General features: G+C 34.5%; 1 protein-coding gene across 2 annotated transcripts in view; it reads left to right on the plus strand.

Annotated features, from left to right (window-relative positions):
- Positions 1-1,021: 1,021 nt before the first annotated feature.
- Positions 1,022-19,168, plus strand: part of LOC127070490 (uncharacterized) — a 69,395-nt gene continuing 51,248 nt past the window's right edge. Inside the window, exons 1-2 of one of the 2 annotated variants that reach the window (XM_051008560.1) lie at positions 1,027-4,081; positions 13,046-17,794. In XM_051008560.1, the coding sequence (XP_050864517.1) occupies positions 3,199-4,081; positions 13,046-13,146 (984 nt within the window). In that variant the 5' untranslated portion in view covers positions 1,027-3,198 and the 3' untranslated portion in view covers positions 13,147-17,794. Of the gene's footprint in view, positions 4,082-13,045; positions 17,795-19,168 lie in introns of those variants that run through there. The other variant, XR_007784521.1, reaches the window with a different exon arrangement.

The raw sequence follows: 19,168 nt of genomic DNA on the forward strand, positions 1-19,168 counted from the left end.
TTTCTGTTGAAATAAATGAGGAGTCAAGTAAAATCAAAGAAGGCGTTGCAACGAGTTCCGAATCTCGAAAACTTGCAGAAGCACGCGTGCGTCCTCAAGGAGAGTAAAAGAGGCCAGAGAAAAGAGATAAAAAGAAAGGACGAGTTCTATCCCTCTTTCCCTCCCACTCTTCGTCTCTGTCTCCCTTTTATATACCCCCCGCAGTCGAAGATCTTCCAAATACGTAGGTCATCTCTTTCTTGCTCGTGTGAGAGAAGAAGAAGAAGAAGAAGAAGAAGAAGAAGAAGATGAAGGAGCGAAGAAGAAGAAAGAGAAGAAGTGACGAGAGAATACGGTATATCTCGGTGAGTATATAGATAAGAAAAAGAGGGAACGAGAATCGGAGAAAAAGATATATATATATATACATATAGAGGGAGAGAGAGAGAGAGAGAGAGAAAGTATGATAGAAAAGAAGAGGAGGAAGAAGGAGAAGAAGAATAGGTAAGACTCAGTCGTCAGAACGAAGAGAGAAGCTGCGATCGGCACGTTCGCTCGTGTTCGTTGCGAAGAGTAAAAAGGTATATATGTATGTATATAGGTAGGGTAATGGTGATCGGTGGGGTAGGGTGGAAGGGAGGTTCGATAACTGTACATACACGCATACATAAAGAGTAGGACAGATGCATGAATGTATACGTGTATAATATCGCGCGAGTTCGTTTCAAAGATCGCTCGTCGTCGCGCTCACGTCGAGTGGACTATAGCGCGCGAGACTTTCGAACGACGGTTATTTCGCGTCTCCTTTCGTCGTTTCTCTCGATGGATAACTTTGCAGTTAGAGAGTATTGCGGGGAGTAATAGAGAGAGAAAGAGAGAGAGCGAGGAGAGGGAGAAAGAGAGAAAGAGAGTGGTAGCGATGTAGTGGGGAAGGTTGGTCTATAGTGGGGGACGGTACGTCGACGAGAATGGCCGAGGTAGCGACGGAAATGACCGAGGTCGTTCCAACGAAGGCCTCGCACGGTCGCAGCAAGAGGCACCACAGTTAGTCGCTAGAGGGCGCTTCACACGCGTTGGACGCGTCTTCGCGCAACTCCGTTATAATACTTTTTTTTTTGCAAGGGCATTAGACGACGACGAATCATCATCAATCGTGTACCGCTTGTATACCGCTAACTGCGTTCTCTCAATCTATCTTTCATTACGTTAGACAGAGAATAATAGACGTTTATAAAGCAAGTTACGACGGGCTTACGACGTTACACGAAGTTTTTTCATTTATTCGTCGTCATTATCGTTATCATCTAACTGTTCTTCTTCTACTAGGAGAGTTCAAACATAACGGTTAATCGTGTCCGATCGTCGATCGTTGTTTTTTCTCGAAGCTTGGCGGGAGTTTAGAAGTTGAACACAACTACGAAGATAAAGTTATTCGTCAAAAGCCTCTACGGGCCGTGTGCAATATATATATATATATATGTACACATACACACGTATATATATATAAATCATTTCCCGAAGGCTTCTTTTACACGCATCGTTTTTCGAAAGGATCAAGGCTTATTTTCCTCCTTTCTTTTTTTTTCTTTTTTTTTTTTTTTTTTGAAATCTCGCGAGTGTTCTCGCTTCTCGTCGCGTGTGTGCCAAGAGATATACGAAGAAGACAAAAAGCGCGCGACGAGCCAGTTCGAAATTCGCACGCGCGCTTCAACGCGTTCCAGCCTTTCGTCGTCATCCTCCTTCTCCTCCTCCTCCTCCTTCTATCTTTTCCTCCCTCTCTCGTCGTCGTCATCGTCACCGTCGTCGTCGTCGTCGTCGTCACCGTCGTCGTCGTCGTCGTCGTCTCGCGGTGGCTCGCGCGCAAGTGCGTGCAACGTTGCCGGATCAAAGTTCTCGCGGGCGCCTTATGACGAAGAGGAGAATCTAACGTGAGAAGAAAATGTTACGAGGAAAGTGTGAGAGAGAGAAAGAGAGATAGGACGAGTGTGTATATACATATATACACACACATATACACGTATCATATCATCGAGGGAGAAAGTAATATTCTCGAAGGCAGAAGATAGAAAAAACGAAAAAGACAAAGAGAGAGAAAGAGAGTGAGTGAGAGACAGACAGTGAGAGAGAGATTGAGAGCGAGCGAGAGAGAGAGAGAAGGCGAAGGCTTCGTCGTCCTCGTTCGTGAACGTTGGAAGTTTGTTTTCAGCCTTTCCGTCGGTCTCTCGCGCTTGCCGCGTTGCCAGATTTCCAAGCGACGAACCGTGTTCGTCGTGTCCCGCCGCGTACCGCCTCCCCCTCACCGTTCTACTCCTCCCCCCCCCCCCCTCATCCTCCTCCTCCTCTTCCTCCTCGTCGTTGTCGTCGTCGTCGTCCTCCTTCTCTCTTAAAAACTCGCGAAACATTTTCGTGAGAAACTTTACGTGCGTGTTGAAAAACAGGATACATACATACATATATATATATATGTACGATTGGAATATACACTCAGTGAAAGGTATATCGGTGATATCGATTATCAAAATCCGATGTTTTCTAACGATATTATTTGATTGTTTTCGCGCGTGATTTCTGAGTGCGCGAAGGAAAAAGAAAATAGAAAAAGAAAAGAAGAAGAAGAAAAAAAAACAACAGAAGAGTTTCGCGAACGGCCCAGGAGGAAGGAACGCGCGCGGCCATTATTCGAAATTCGGTTGGATCGCGCGTTCGTGCGACGTTGCCGGCTGGTTTTTGTTAGACCGGGCGGCGCGAGTATTTCAACGCGCTTTCGAGAGACACGACGATTCCGAGAAGGATAATCATCTCTCTTCTGTTGGGCGGTGGTGCGAGCGAGAAGAACGACGGTAACGATCGAAGAAGAAGAAGAAGAAGAAGAAGAAGAAGAAGAAGAAGAAGAGACAGAAGAGAGCGAGAGAAAGAGTACGGTTTTATGTGTCGGGTGAAACGAATTTCGATTACGTCGCGTCGACGCGGGCTTTCGAACGACGTCTCGGAAGAGTTAACAGTAATTTCGTGAGAACGAATAGAAAGAGACGGAGAAGAGACGGTGGACAGTACCACGTGATCCAGAGAGGGAAAGAAAATATTCTACGAAGTATATATACATATATATATATACATACAGACAGCATACGCGATATATCGTGTTGTCGAGGAGAGAAAGAGAGAAAGAGAGAGAGAGAGAGCGACGTTGCCGCGCTCTAGAAAGAGCAACAACGAAATATGAGCGCACGAGTGTTGAATCCGGCTATGATGACGGAAATGAGTCGGAACTTAGGGGGAGGGCGAACGGTGCCGAGCAGGGCAGCTCTCGCGCGCGTTAGAAGGGATCTCTTCGGTCCCGTCGACCATGCCGCGGCTCGTGCATTGGCCGAACGCGAGTTACGTGCACAATCGTTGCTCGACAACGAACGTTGGGGATTCGACTTTCACTTGGAAATACCGAAATCTAATTCCCGATACGAATGGGAGATCGTTACCGCTAATGACGTCGTACCGGAGCCATATGCTCTTCGCGGTATGCCGTATTTGAGGAAACACGCGCCTTCTACTCCGAGAAAAAAACGGGATGAAAACGTGCAGCAACAACAACAACAACAATCATTGATTATTACTAGTACTACTACTACGACGTCTACTCCTCCCCAACGAACGTTGAATGGAACGACCAATGTGAAGAAAGCAACGGCAGCAGCTACCACGGTCGTTGTCGTAGCTGCTTCTTCAACGACGTCGACGTCGACGACGACGGCGACGGCGACGACGATAGCATTCCCAACAACGACTTCTTCTCCTCCTCCACCTTCTATCGTTGCCAATGGGAAATCAAAGAAAACTACTACTACTCCCCAACGTACCGAGGACAAATTGGTATCCGTTGTTGTTCCAACCGACGAACTTCTCGATGAGAATACCGAGTCCGAAAGGACGCCGCCTCAACGAGAACGATCAAGGGTACCGGAGATCGGAGAAATTACGCCGAACGAGACCTCGTCGTTCGATAATAATTCCTTCGAGAGTGCTAGGAAAAAGAAGTACTCGATCGAATCTACCAACACCACCCCTGTATTACCAACGAACACGAGGAAACAGTCGACGATTACCCGTAAGTTTTATTATCTTTCTTTCTTTTTCTTTTCTTTTCATTTGCTTTTTTCTATTCGTCTATATATTTTATATATATATATATATATGCTTCTGTTTATATACGGATATGAGTATATGTACGACTATATGATCTTTCTGGAATATTGTTTTCGTAGATTTTCCGATCAATCGACGCTACGCCATTTAACGCGTTAACGTCGTATATCGATTAAAATGCGCGTTAATAACGCGTACGCGTTCGGTCGAACGTAGAATATACGTAGTATGTTTTGGACGGATGGGCAAAGCAAAACGCGAATTTTTTTACATATATGTGTATCGATCGATCGCGTGTTCGTGTTTACGTTCTCACGCGAAAACAAGTCGGGCGTGAACGAAGAGAGGCGAAACCAAACAAAACAAAATAAAATAAAAAAACAGGGAAAGAAAAGAAATCGACGTATTTACACCTGTGATATAGGATAAACGAATTTTCTCTCTCTTTCTCTCTTCGTATAATCGTAACAAACGTAATCAATACGTCGTTTGTATACATCGCGTACAAGCGAACGAACAAGGCATCGTCTTCTGTTTTAATTGTAAGAGAAAACTTCTATCACGTGGGATTTGTTAGGAGAAAAAAAAATACGTTTTACTTTATTCGGCGAGACATTGAGAAAGAGAGAGAGAAAAGAGGAGAAATCAGGAAACGAAGTTTTAATTAATTAGGTTCGTGCATCTCGTCTCTATCGAAACGACGAGTAGACATATATTTTGTGTGTGTGTGTACATATATATATATATATATATATACATGAAAGATAAGATGGAATCTGACAATATACATTTGAATAAGCTTACTGAGTACGATCAAGTATTAATTCTTAAGGATAATCGTTAAATAATATCGATTAAGTAGCACGATATAAATATCTTCGTCGTATTCGAAAGAATAGAAATATTATTGAGGTTAGGTCGAACGGCACGCAGGAAGGAATCTAGTGAAATCCGAGTTCAATATACGTTTGAATAAGTTTATTGGATACGATCGATTAATATTGATTAATTCATTAAAGATAATCTATTAATAATATCGATTAGGTATTATTAGAAACTATAGAAATATTTTTGAGGTTAGCTCCGAACACACGTATGGGAAACTTTTATTTGAAAGAAGTTAAGTGTTCTAACTTATTATTTTCTTATCGTGTGAAATCACGTGATTTGGAAATAACTAAATGGAAAGAGCGAGAGAGAGAGAGAGAGAGAGAGAGATAGTTTTGAAATACGCGCTTATTTCTTTTCATGAAGAAAGAGAGAGAGAGAAAGAGAAATGTCTTTAACTCGGATAGTAGCGATCGTGTGTGTTTCGCTTGGAGATCTTTCTTGATTATATAAATGCCGATTGCGTAACCTCGATCGGTGCTGGAAAACGTTTGTTTTAAAAGCTTATTGCGTGTAGAATAAAACGTGTATCATCTCTTTTATACTATGTACACTCCTCTATCTATTTATCTATCCATCCATCCATCCATCCATGCATCTATCTATCTATCTATCTATCTGTCTATTTGTATCTTTATATATCTGGAAAGAGAGAGAAAGAGTGGGAGAAAGGTTTCAATTAAAGATCATGGAAATACAGGAAAGAATATAAGAAGAAAAAAGAGATAGAGATAGAGATGGAGAGTGTCAGCGAACGGACCTTCGATTTTCGCGCCTCTAATCTATTCGAAACGACGCGCGTATCTTTTATGATTAAAAGCAAGGTTCAAAGGCGAAATAGTTTTGTTTATACCGTTGCACGTTTTACATGAATACATATATACATATTAATTTCAAACTTTTGCATCGTCTCGTTCCACATATGCACGTGGCGTATGTATGCATGTATATAAAAATTTTATTTTTGTTTCCTTTTTTTTCTCTCACTTTTTTCTTTCAAGTAATTTTATTTTTTTTCTATTACTCTATTTTATTTATTACGAATTAAGCATTTATAGGTTATAATAATAATCAACGATAGAAAGTTTAATCGTTTATTAATTAATTGTTCGAAGTTTCGCGGTTTTTTCGAACAATCGGCCATCTTCTTTTTTCTCGTTAAATGATCGTTCAATTAAAATCGAAATTAATGGAGATCGAAATTAGTCATTTCGTTTTGCGAGATTATATTTTGTTTCGAATTTCGTGTTTCGCTTCTTCTCCTCCTGTTATATCTCTACCAGCCCATTTTTTCAGCGGGCAGCCATCTTTTTTTGCTTGCGATATAATAAAACGTTGCAGCCTAGGTCAATCTAATCCAGCGGTCGGCAAGGTCGTCCCAATTTACGTAATTACGCAAGTCAACCGGTAATAACAAGAAATTGCATTTGCGTTTCTTTCGTTGTTCTTTCTCTTTCTCTATATACGCCGTATATTGCGGGAGATACATACGGTTATATATATATATATATGTGGTGTGCATGTGTGTATATATACACACACATTGTTTTGCGTTATATATGTATGTAATATTCTACATACGTATGCGGTTCTTCATTTCATATAAATATAGATATACACGTGGAAAGAGTATCTTGTAATAATTTTCTTTTTTCTTTTTCTTTTTTATTTTATTCGTTTTTATTTATTTTTTTTTATTTTTTTTTGTTATCTTTTTTCTTATCTCTTTTTTTTTACTTTTATTCTTTTATTGTTTTCATTTATTTTATATATATATATATATATATATATATATCATAATTTAATTGGAGAAAGGTTAGATGAAAAGGAGAAACTTTCGTTTCCCCGACGGAAAAATTTTGTTGACGATTATGGCCGTGCCTATATCTGCATCGTAGTGTATTGGTAGCCGAACGCGATAAAGTTAAAAATAGATATCGGTTAAATATTTATTTTTTTTTGTTTTTTTCTTTTTTCTTTCTCTCTTTTTTTCTTTTTTTTTTTTTTTTTCTTTTCGCGGATAAGCAGCGATCATATTCATCTGAGAGAAAGAGAGAGAGAGAGTATAAATGAATTTGTAAAAATATTTGAAATATCGCGCCATTTCATTTTGTATCAGTATATAAGCAGATAATTAGTTTCGAATATCTTTTTATTTCGTTTCTTTTCGTTTCTTTTTTTTTTTTTTTTGTTATAATTAAATTCTTGAAAGAATTCAACATAAGAGAAATAAATTCTAATCTAATCAAGATCTATCGATCTATGTCTGTCTATCTAATCATCTCGTAGCACTACAATCCTTATCTTCTAAAATAGAAAATTCCAACTTCGTATTTTTGAATTTTCCGCGTTATATCGACGTGCAGTCATTATTTTCGAGATCATTTTGGATAATAATGATAACGCGTTGCAACTGGTGTTATCGAGTTTGTTGGAATACATTCCTTTTTTTTTTATTTCTTTCTCTTATTTTTTACAAGAGAGATAGAGAGAAATAAAGAAGAAGAATAATAACAACGCTGGCCTTTTGTCGCACGTGCAAAATAACGCACGTGGTTTCAAGGTTAACTAATATTGTCGGTCTGTTGACGCGTTTATCTATAAGGGAATTAGTCACTAAATCTATTTTTTTTTTTTTTTCATTTTTTCCTTCTACGGAATTTATCGGTTACATCCATCATAACTTTTTTTTACATATATCTTGTATCTGTTGATTTTTGATTAATAGTAGATACGAGTCAAACTCGTATTATAATATTCTTTAAATTAATTAATACCGATAAATGAATTATTTATCTCTTTTGAATTTGTATTTATTAAAAAAAGGAAGAAACAATTATTTTCGATTTCAAGAATCTTTAATTTTATTAGAAATTATAATGTTTAGCTCGTATCTTTATAGATTTGATAATTTTGATAGAAAATTAATGAAGGTCTTGTATTATTTATTATTTAAGAAGAGTACGGCCATTTTGTCCCTTTTTGACTCGTAATACCTCACGGTCTAATTCTCTCCCGTTTTTCTCTATTTATTATTCGGTCGTGCAAACCACCCACGCGACGTGACTATTTCTGGATGTGACTCCGTCGTCATCTTCGTTGTCGTTGTCGTAGTCGTAGTCGTAGTTGTCGTTGTCGTTGTCGTTGTCGTTGTTGTTGTCGTCGCGAGTGGTCCAGCGTATGCGATGACAACGAGTCTCTCTCCACTGTGTTTATATTTTTGCGTTGCACCGCGGGATGTCGGCGCCATTTTTGTTCGCGCGCCAACGATATGCAACGAACTTCATACGTATGAAGCGTGTCATCCTATGTAGTTAACAAAATTTCTTTTTCTTTCTTTTTTTTTTTCTTTCTCTTTGCGAAATTCGTAGCGATTTATTAATAAAAATTTCTTATTAAATTAGTACGTCTTTTCTATTTTTTTAATTGTATATATATGTATATATATATATAATTAATTCTTAAAATCATATCATTGTCGACATCTGTCGTCAATTCCCGGAAACTTCAACAAACTAATTTTACATATCACTCGAGTGTAAAAAAAATCGATTGATAATAAAATCGACGATAATCGATAATCAATTAAGATTACTGTTAACGTCGTTTGCTTCGACAAGAGAAGATTAAGAAGAAATTAAATAAATAATTGTTAAAACGTAAGTGATAATTTACGATTAGACAGGATGATCGTATTGTAACGAATCCGTTCATGCTAGAGCGAACATAGGTTAGTAACGTACTTTGCTTTTTCTCTCTCTTACACATACAACCACATGTATATACCATAATCTATAATACATAGACGCATGTATTCAGTGGGGTCTCGAACGATTTTTGTAACGTACTTTATTAATGAGCCGAGCGGCGGTCAGCTGTAGAGACCCATATGGGGTTTTCGTGCCACCCCCGTAGGTTAACATAACCTCTCTACCTTTCTCTCACCATCGGCTCTCTTCAAGTCTACCCTACCAATACTCTGTCTTTTCTACACCTTTTGTTCTCGAAACGATGTGCGTGTACAGCCGCTGCATTATATATATATATATATATATATATATATATATATATATATGATATGTATGTGTATGTGTAGGTAGTAGTCTGTATGGGGGTATCAGCTGTGCTCACAATCGTGACGCAGAGCTAGGGGGTGAACATAGGCACCGATCCCCACAGAAGACTCGTCATCGTCGTCGGCATTTTAAATCAGTATCGTCAACGATGCACTCGGCATCCTTCCCTTCTTCTCCCTTCTCTTCTATATATATATATGTATGTATGTATGTATGTATGTATGTATGTATGTATGTATGTATGTATGTATGTATGTATGTATATAAGCGACCCGCATATGCTCACTCGAGTCGTCCGATTTCGAATTCGCTACGATGAATCAGATTTACCGGTTATTGTCGATGATCACGATTATTATTATTATTATTATTATTATTATTATTATTAGTATTATTATTATTTCATATATATTAATATATATTTATTATATTATTATTATTATTATTAGTATAATTATTATTATTAGTATTATTATCATTATCATTATCATTATCGTACGATTGGTCGCATTCGTTCGAATCGATCGATAATCGATTTGAGATTAGAAACTTCGAGGTTATATTTCGCGATTCTCATCGATAAACCTATTATAAAACATTTTAGATTTTATTCGCAGTGTTCAATTGATTGAAAATTAATATATCGTTATTAATGTCGATAATTTCGTTTTGTTGTATTTGGGGGGGGGGGGGAGAAACAAAAAAAAGATTAGATCAGGGAATAAAAACAGAAATGTTTCTTTCCCGTGCGTCTGATAAGTTATTAAAATTCGAGCGATTTGCTTTTTTCTTTCTTTTTCTTTTTTTTTTTTTTTTTTTTTAAAGAAATTATTATTCAATGTTTAAGGTTCTCAAAATCCGTGTAAAAATTTATAAATAATTCGAAAACGTGTCAATCTTCTTCTTTCTTTTTTCTTCGGTTTCTTTACTTTTTTCTTTTTTCTTTTAAATAAATAAATAAATATATATATATATATATATATAAAATCGTGTCTTGCAAGGAGATTGAGGGACTTCACAATAACGTAATTCGAGCGTGTATCCTGTTTACATGACGTCCGGTGAAACGTACTACATATGTATAATCTATATAATGAACGTGGAAGAGAGGAAGAAAAATATTGCGGTGGCGATGGGTTGGTTGGTGGGGCAGAGAGAAGGGAGGAAATGAAGACTAGTAATAGAAGTTCGATAGCCTTTCTCGAATCGATTTATCTTGGAGAAGAACATCGTAAGATTCTTTAAGTTTCTTCTTCCTATTTTTTCTCTTTTTTTTTTTCCTTTCTTTTCTCTCTTTTCTTTCTTTCTTTTCTCTTCCGTTTTTTTTTTCTTTTTCTTTCTTTCTTTCTTTTTTTTTTCTTGGAATTATGTTCGTAATTGCGGTGAAGTTGTGGTAATTTCATGATAAACTTTTTCCTTTCAATATTACTCTCTAAAGTTCATAAAAATGCAAGGCGATGGGAAGTAAGATGCACGAATAATTTTACGATTCATTATATGTTCTATTACCGTGAAAAATTAATTACGAGTATTAACAAACTTTTTATGGGAATGAATCTGTCGTTATAATAAATTTATAGATAGTTCTTTATAATATACATATATATATATATTATATTATATCGTTTAATAATAATAAATTAATATTTGCAGTACAGTTGCTATACAATATTTCATGCTCACGTATAGTATATATAATTGGTATAATATATAGAAGTTATTAATATTACAATGTATATGCTATACTATTTAATATAGTATATTAACTAATATACTAATTACTACTTATATTGTCCATATCCAAAATATAACCAAAATAACTACAATAACTAACAATAATTAATAATCAATAATACACACACACAAAACTTAAACGTACAGGCATACAGAGAGACGAACACATGTTATGATATTTTGATAAAAGATAGATATCGGAAAAGAATCGACGCGTGTTCTCGATGATAACGATCGTGTCGTGAAATAAATAATCATCCGTTTCGATTCGTATGAGACTTATGGACGACACGCGTATGCAACAACGACGGGGGTGGTTCAGTGAGGGTGATATAGGGAAGGTAAAGGGGATCCTGTGGGAACGTCAAAGGGTGGTAAAATGGGAACGTCGACTGCCATTGACGTTCCTACCGTAGCCATAATTCTTGTCACGTGTCACGAACAACAGTGAACGTGAGGTAGACAGTGCCCTAACACATTTAGAATGGTTAGGGGAGGATGGTATGGAGGGGTGAGGGGTGAGGGGTGAGGGGGAGAATGGTCCCCTCTCTATATTCTCATCTATACTAAATCGGCGTTGGAACAGATGCATCGATTTTTCCTATGGAAATTTTACCAAATGTTATTTAGAAAGAAAAAGAAAGAGAGAGAGAGAGAGAGAGAGAGAGAGAAAAGATGGGGTGGGAAATGATGAGGAGGGTAGAGGATAGAGGGGAAGCTTGATGAGAGATCTTATAGTCTCTCTCTTTCTCTTTTTCTGTCTGTCTCCTCTTTGTGGTTGCAACGAGCTAACTACGTTGCAGCATGAGTCATTGTAGTAGGAAACTTTCCTCTCCGTTATTCGTACCATGATATTTTTTCTTTCTTTCTTTCTTTCTTTCTTTTTATTCTTTTTCTTATTATTTCTTTGTTTGCTTATTTGTTTTTTTTTTCTTTTTTTTTCCTTGATATGATACGGTGGGGCTATTTTTTCTGCCTCTTTTTCTTCTTCGTTTCTTTTTCTTCCTCTCTCTCTTTCTTTCTTTTTTTCATCTTTTTTTCTTCCCCCTTCATTTTTCTTCTTCCGACGTATTAAGAAATAAAGAGTGATGAAACGTATGTTCTTGTTCGAATTTTTCTTATCTTTTTTTCTTAATTCGATGAAATATTACATAAGTTTTTATTAAATTATCTTTCCTTTCTTTCTTTCTCTCTTTCATTTTTCTTCTTTCTCTTTTCCTTTTTTTTTCCTTTTTTTACTTTTTTCCCCCGCCATCTATCAGATCGACGAAGTATAAATATTTATTTGATTTGTCATTTCTTTTTTTTTTGACTTTTTGTTTGGTTTTTGTCTTCCCCCTGTTTCAAACCGACGAAATGTGTTTTTGTTCGATGTCCTGTTTTTTTTTTTTTTTTACGAAATTACAGCCATAATATAATTATAACATAAAAATATTATATTTCATTATATATATATATACATACACACACACACATAATGAAATATAAGAAACTCCTTCTTCGATATTTCTTTTCCTTTCTTTTCTTTCTTTTTTTTTTCTTGGTTTCTTCGTTATCGCAGAGATTTGTTGTGTGCATTTAACAGACGAGTTAAGTTCATAGGCCGATACCGTGTAGGAGGGCGAGGTCAAGTTTGGTGGCTGCGTTTTAGCGATTAGAAGAATAAAAAAAAGAGAGAAAGAAAGAGAAAAAGAAAGAAAGAAAGAAAGAAAGAAAGAGAAAAAAAACAGCTGTAACTCTTTCGAGATAACTGCGTCAGACGACGACGTTAACGTTATCGTCATCGTCCATATGGTAACATTCCTATTACAAACGGGATATTCACTTTCCTCGTTTTTATGCCATCAGTGATTTCAACACTGAAACGATCTCATTTAACATCTAATTAATTAATTATACTTATACATTGAATTAATGAATGAATGAATGAATTCATTAATTAGTCACCTAATCCAAAATTAATTGCAACAATGTACAAACATCGTATAGGGTGAATCGAAAGTTCTTAAGTGATTTATTTTAATAAAGATCGATTACGCTTCGTTCAATAATTTTTTTTCTCTCTTTTTCTCTCTCTCTCTCTGTCTCTCTCGAAGTAGTGTTGAAATCGATTTTTTGTTTTCATATATATATCGTTTAAAAATTTTTTATCTTACCATGTAAAAATTAATTTTTACGTAAAGCAAAATTTGAAGATTATTCTTCTTTTCTGATTTGTTTGATTACAGACTTCATGAAGAGCCGTAAACGTAGCCTAAACGGTAGCACGAAGAGTGTAATAGAACCACCGGAAAAGGTTGCACGTAATGCGGGACAAATACGCAGCTAAAGAGCCTTCGGCATTCTCCTTCAGCCTCGCCATTAATTTTCTACCATTTTCTTCGATGGACCACAATATTCACCGAATAAAAAACTCTTATTCGCAATGGCAAATTGCGAAACTATGGATCGTGAACAAGAACAAAATGAAGAGAAAAAGAAAAGCAGAAAACAACAACAACAATAATAATATTAATAATAATTAGAATCATAATCATAATCAGAATCAAAATCATAAATGAACTCTCATTTCATTCTCTAAGGGGAGAAAATAATTAGAAATGATAGAAATTATATAACTATAAGATATTGAAGGTATTGAAGATAATTAAGATAAGATTAAAATGAAGAGAAGATAAGAGGAAGGAAGGACACATTCACACACACACGCACACACACACACGCGCGAAAAAGAAGAAGAGGAAGAAGAAGAAGAAGATAAATTGGGGCGAGGTCCTTTAGGCTGTGCCATTCATATAGATTTTATCCCCAGCCCACGAATACGTCGGCAAAAAAAGAAAGTAATGACAAAGACGAAACAAAAAAAAAGAAATATACAAAAAAACGAAACGAATCCGTGAAAAATTACTAAACGAAATTAATATATATATATATACATATATATTTTTTTTTCATTTTTATTTTTATTTTTTTATTATTATTATTATCTTTTTTTTTTTTTAAATACTTTTCCTCTCAATCGTATATCTTTCTTTTTTAATTTTTTTTAAAACTTTTATTCCCCATAATTAAAGTACCACCGTATGTATAGTTTTTTTTCGCGTTCGTGCGGTACAATTTTCGTGTATACAATTCTGATATCCTCCGAGTAAAAAGATTAAAGTAGCACCATAAGACAGCTAGTAAATAGTATCGACAATATCGGTAGCAACAGCAGCAGCAACATAATATATATATATATATATATATATATATATATATATATATCTAAGATAAATAAAGAGAAACGACGACTTTCGATGAAAAAAATTAAATAAGATATTGATATATACGTATACGTATATGTGTATGCATATGCATATGTATATGTATATGTATATGTATATGTATATGTATATAAAAGGAGAGGGTGTATATTTTGTCAAGGTCGTCGATATTTTTTTATCATTCACATGGGCTTTTTCTTGCATAAATGTTTAAGTAGATTAATAACTACGATTCGGTCATATATATATGTATATGTATATCTATATGTATATATACATGGAATGACGAGGATGTTGATCACGCCGATGTTAACAATAATGATGATGAATAATGATTATACTTATGATAATGGTGGTGATGGTGATGATGATGGTGATGATTATGATGATGATGATGGTGGTGATGATGATGATGATGATGATGATTATGATGCTGATAATGATGCTGATGATGATGAAGGTGATGAGGTTGATGTTGATGTTGGTAACAGCAAGATTGAAAGGATGATTAAGGAATGAGAAAAAAACAATTAGTATAGGAGTGCTCTGTTCGTCGAAATTAATTATTATTGTAATATATTCTACATATTTTTATTATTTTTTTTTCTTTTCTTTGTCTCGGACATAAACAAAAGATCATTGAGTAATTAAGATTAAGAGTTAAGTGTGTTTGTTTGATGGGGTATGTACGAGCAAATTGAATGAATGAATAAATGAATGAATGAATGAATGAATGAATGAATGAATGTCAAGTAGGGTTTTGTGTTTCAGAGTATGATTTAAGAAACGTGTATATGTGTGTTTGTGTTCTAGATTAATATTATATAGGAATTAGATATTGAAAAGTAGGATTTAAGTTGAGAAAAAAGAGAAAGAGATACATGGAATTTTCATTGTATTACATATATATATATATATATACCTATGTAGGTAGTATATTTTTCTATATATATATGTGTGTGTATATGTGTGGTGTGCGTGAGCGTGTGCGTGTGTTTATGTTTGTATGTATTAGGAAGGAAAGAGGCAATTTAGGCTGGTCTGAGAATTTTTCTAAGTCTTACTCGGTCGTCCTACATTCCACGAACGTTCGATGACCTTTCTTAACCTCCTCGAAGGTTCGTGGAACTTAACGTGCGCGTGCGAGTAGTCTCTTAACAAAGACAAAGAGAAGAAGGGTGGAAGAAGAAGAGGAAAAAGAAAATTAAAAAAGAAAAAAAAAAAACGAGAGGAAAAAAAAAGAAACGAATCCCCTTTCGCTTTAGTTTCGATCGAATTCATATTTGATGTCTTCGAAATTAATGCGAATGGTGTAGAATATTTCTGGGGTAATTGTGCGTGATTCAAGGACACAGCCGGCAGCCTCGAGAGATATGACGATGATTGCGAACTAGGAAATGCATTGTTTAGGCTTAGCCTCCCGTACTTCGTTACCCTATAATTATTATTTTTTTTTCTTCTTTTTTTCTTTTGTATTCTTTTTTTTTTTATTTTGTTTTGTTTTTTCTCTCCAAGCATTGATCTCCTGTACAATTAAAAAACAAGAAAGTACAGCCGATGCCAAATCACCCCCGCGATCTTCTTTCTTGTACCTTCGAAGCCAACCTAACTGAGCTAACTGAGATAATTGAAAAAGTGAAAGAAAGATATAACGGACTTTGTTATCCTCAACTATAATCACATAAAAGAGATCTTTTTTTAAAACTTCAAAAGGGAAAAAAGAATATAGCTACAGAGAGAAAAATGCGTTTTTGAAAAATTAGTTGAGATATTTTTAATAATTAAAAGAATTAATAATAATGATAATTATTATTATTATTATTTATAATCATAATGAAGAGAATATCTTGATTGTTTTTTATTCAAAGATATACTAAAAAAAAATATATATATATATATATTCCTTCTTGAATCAAAACTGAATGAGTGTACATTATTATTATTATTACTATATATACACACAAATGTCCGTTTATCTTTTTTTGCTCGACTTTCCTCCTGATTTTTCACTAAGCTTTTTCCCCTGCCCACCACACCCCCGCCCCAAACTTCCCTCAAAATCTTTTAGAGAGATTATATTTGCAAAATAAGAAAGAAAAAGAATGTTAATAGGACTGGTGGTTACAAAGGTATTTATATTTTTCAGTAGAGAGAAAGAGAGAGAGAGAGAGAGAAAGAGAGAGATCACTATTTCAAACGTGTGTTTTGTTGTTAGAGGGTTGTTAGTGTATTATTTCCACTAATACACATTAATCACAAAATAATGCTTCTTCCACGAGAGTGCCATGGCAAGAGGTCGAATCAAAATCGCGTGTTTCTTTTGCGTTTAGAAATAAAGACGTTTCCACGTCTCTAAAAAAAAAAGAAAGATTTTTTTTTCCTTTTTTTTCCCCTTTTTTTCTTTTTTCTTTATCTATGTATTCGTTCACTCGTTTCTTTCTATTCCTTTTTTGTTTATTCTTTGTTTATATTTTTTTTGTTCTTTTTTCCCAATTCGTCGATCGAATTTTGTAATTTTGTTCTAATAAATTTATAGCTAAGACCAACTCTCAGCTAAATGACCATGATTAATATATTTGTAAAGTAATGTTTATTATAATTATAATAATAGTAATAATAATTAATTATTATTATTATTATTAATATTATTATATTATTATTATATTATTATTATTAATATTATTATTGTACGCAAGCCCCAGCCCACCACGCGCACATATAAGTGTTGTAATTTCGTGATGATTGTCCTTCCTCCCTATCCCCCACAATCCAACCCACCCCTGAGCCCCCCTTTTTGTGTCTAAACATCTGACAAATGGCAGACCTCTATTATTTTTTCTTTTTTTTTTTTTTAATTAATTAATTTTTTTGTTTTAATTTTTTATCTTGTCATCGTGGAACTCGCATGCAATTGGCTATATAAATTCATAATGTCTGTGGAATCTCGGATTAATTAGAGGTATGCCATTTTTAAAAAGAAGAATGATTGAAACAAAATATGCATAACGTTTCTATGTGTATATATGTATATATATATATATATATATATATACACATATATATATATAATATATATAAGAAATGAAAAACAAGTGGAAAGTCTTATGTCTATGTAACCCTGTGATGTATTAGTATGATCTCAGTAAACATAACTTAGTATGTACTTCTTAATTGTATAATTAGATTAATTATACTCGACCTTAGTGTGGTTTTTTTTTCTTTGGCAGAATCTTTTGTGTATGAATGTGTATGTGCGTGTGTGTGCATAAGTATAACGTATGTGAGCATGACATGAGTATCTGCATAAGCGTAAGGGATGAAAAAGAAAGTTAGTGAAAGAGAGAAAGAGAGAGAGAAAGAGAATGTGTGAAGGAAAAAAAGGGAAAGAAAGGACAACTCCCAGTGAATCAAGAGCCTCAATTTTCTAGACCGGTATTCGTGGTATATAAGGATTTATATGTTTAAAGGCGACACTATATATATATATATATATATATATATATATATATATAATCATATTATATATATATATATTATCATGTATAATTATTATATAAACAGTAATCGTAAGAGAGTCTAAAAAACTAACATAAGTAATTAAAAAAAGCAGCGGCTATTGTTTATTAAGAAAAGAATTATCTATAAAAGAGAAAAGAAAAACAAAAAAAAGAAAATACAATTAAACAGAGAAGGTTAATCCTTTTATTTCTGGATCGTTTTTTTTTTCTTCTTAATCTTATCCAAATACTTTTTCTTATCCATATGCACATATTATATGCTTTCTTATCCCTATCACGTTGCTCCTTGTTACAGAAAATTCCAAGAGAAAAGAAAAGACGAAATTAGTGTTAGAAAGTACAGGTGAACTTTTAAGAAGAGAATTATCGGAAAAAGAAGAACCCATGTTTTGCCAAAAGCTTCACCAAAACCTTTTTTTGGATCATCTTGTCTTTTATCCAGGTTATCCAGTTCTTTTCATTTAATCCTTTATTTTCCATATGATTTCTTATTCCTATCATTGTTCCTTGTTACAGAAAATTTCAAAAACAAAAAAGAAAAAAAGAAAGAAAAAAGTAAAAGAGAAGGAAACTTGTTGGAAGTAATCGTTGCTGAGATCGTTGAAGTTGCACGGAAAAAGAAGAAACAGTTAGATCCTTGTTTTTCTCTCAGGTTAATCCAATATGATATATTCTTATCAATTTATTTCCCTTTATTTTTCTTTTTGTTTCGTCGTCCAATTTTTCGTTCCATTTATTTTGCATTTTTTTTTTTTTGGTTACTGAACTTTTTACACACATTACCTTCCTTTTATATTCTGCACGGTTTCTCATTCCTCCGTCATCTTTCCTTATTACAGAAAATTCTGAAAAAAAGAGAATAACAAGAAAAGAAATATCGAAAAAGAGCCGAGCAAAAATCTCTGCGTACGAAGGTGAGGTTGAAATTTATGAAGTAATTCGAAAAAAAGGAGGAAGAAGAAGAAGAAGAATAATAAGAAGAAGAACAAGTAGTAATAGTAGTAGTAGTAGAATTAGTAAGCCAGGTGCACAGGTGCACGTGAGATTTCGAGCATGCTGTGCTTGTTCGCGAGAATTCAGAAACAGGTGCGCCCTTTTACTGGACCCTTAAGAAACTCCCCTCGACACGTAAGAAAGATTGACTTTGCTTTCTTTTTCTTTCTTAAATCTTTTCTTTTTCTTTTTTCAATTATTATTATTATCATTATTATTATTGTTATTATTATTATTACTATTATTATTATTATTGCGATTCTTAAAGGTCATTGGATACATTGAATATTCACTGACAATAAGTTTGAAAATGAAAGAAAAAGTGCAGTGGCATCGGCATCGATTCGATCCGATCCTATCCAATTCGAGGCGAATCGTGATTGATGATAATTGTTATTACTGCAGTGCGTAGAGAAGAGCAATTTTTCTTTGAAAGAAAGAGAGGTTTCTGACCGATAAAAAAAAAGATTTACCTTCACCGATTTCAGTAAGATATCATTATCGATCGTTCTCATATCATCTTGTAATTAGCGTATCCGGCTTGTCTCGTTGAAAAGAAGACGCTCGTTTTTCA

Source organism: Vespula vulgaris, chromosome 18, assembly GCF_905475345.1.
Source record: "Vespula vulgaris chromosome 18, iyVesVulg1.1, whole genome shotgun sequence".
In the NCBI taxonomy this organism is placed as follows: Eukaryota; Metazoa; Arthropoda; class Insecta; order Hymenoptera; family Vespidae; genus Vespula; species Vespula vulgaris.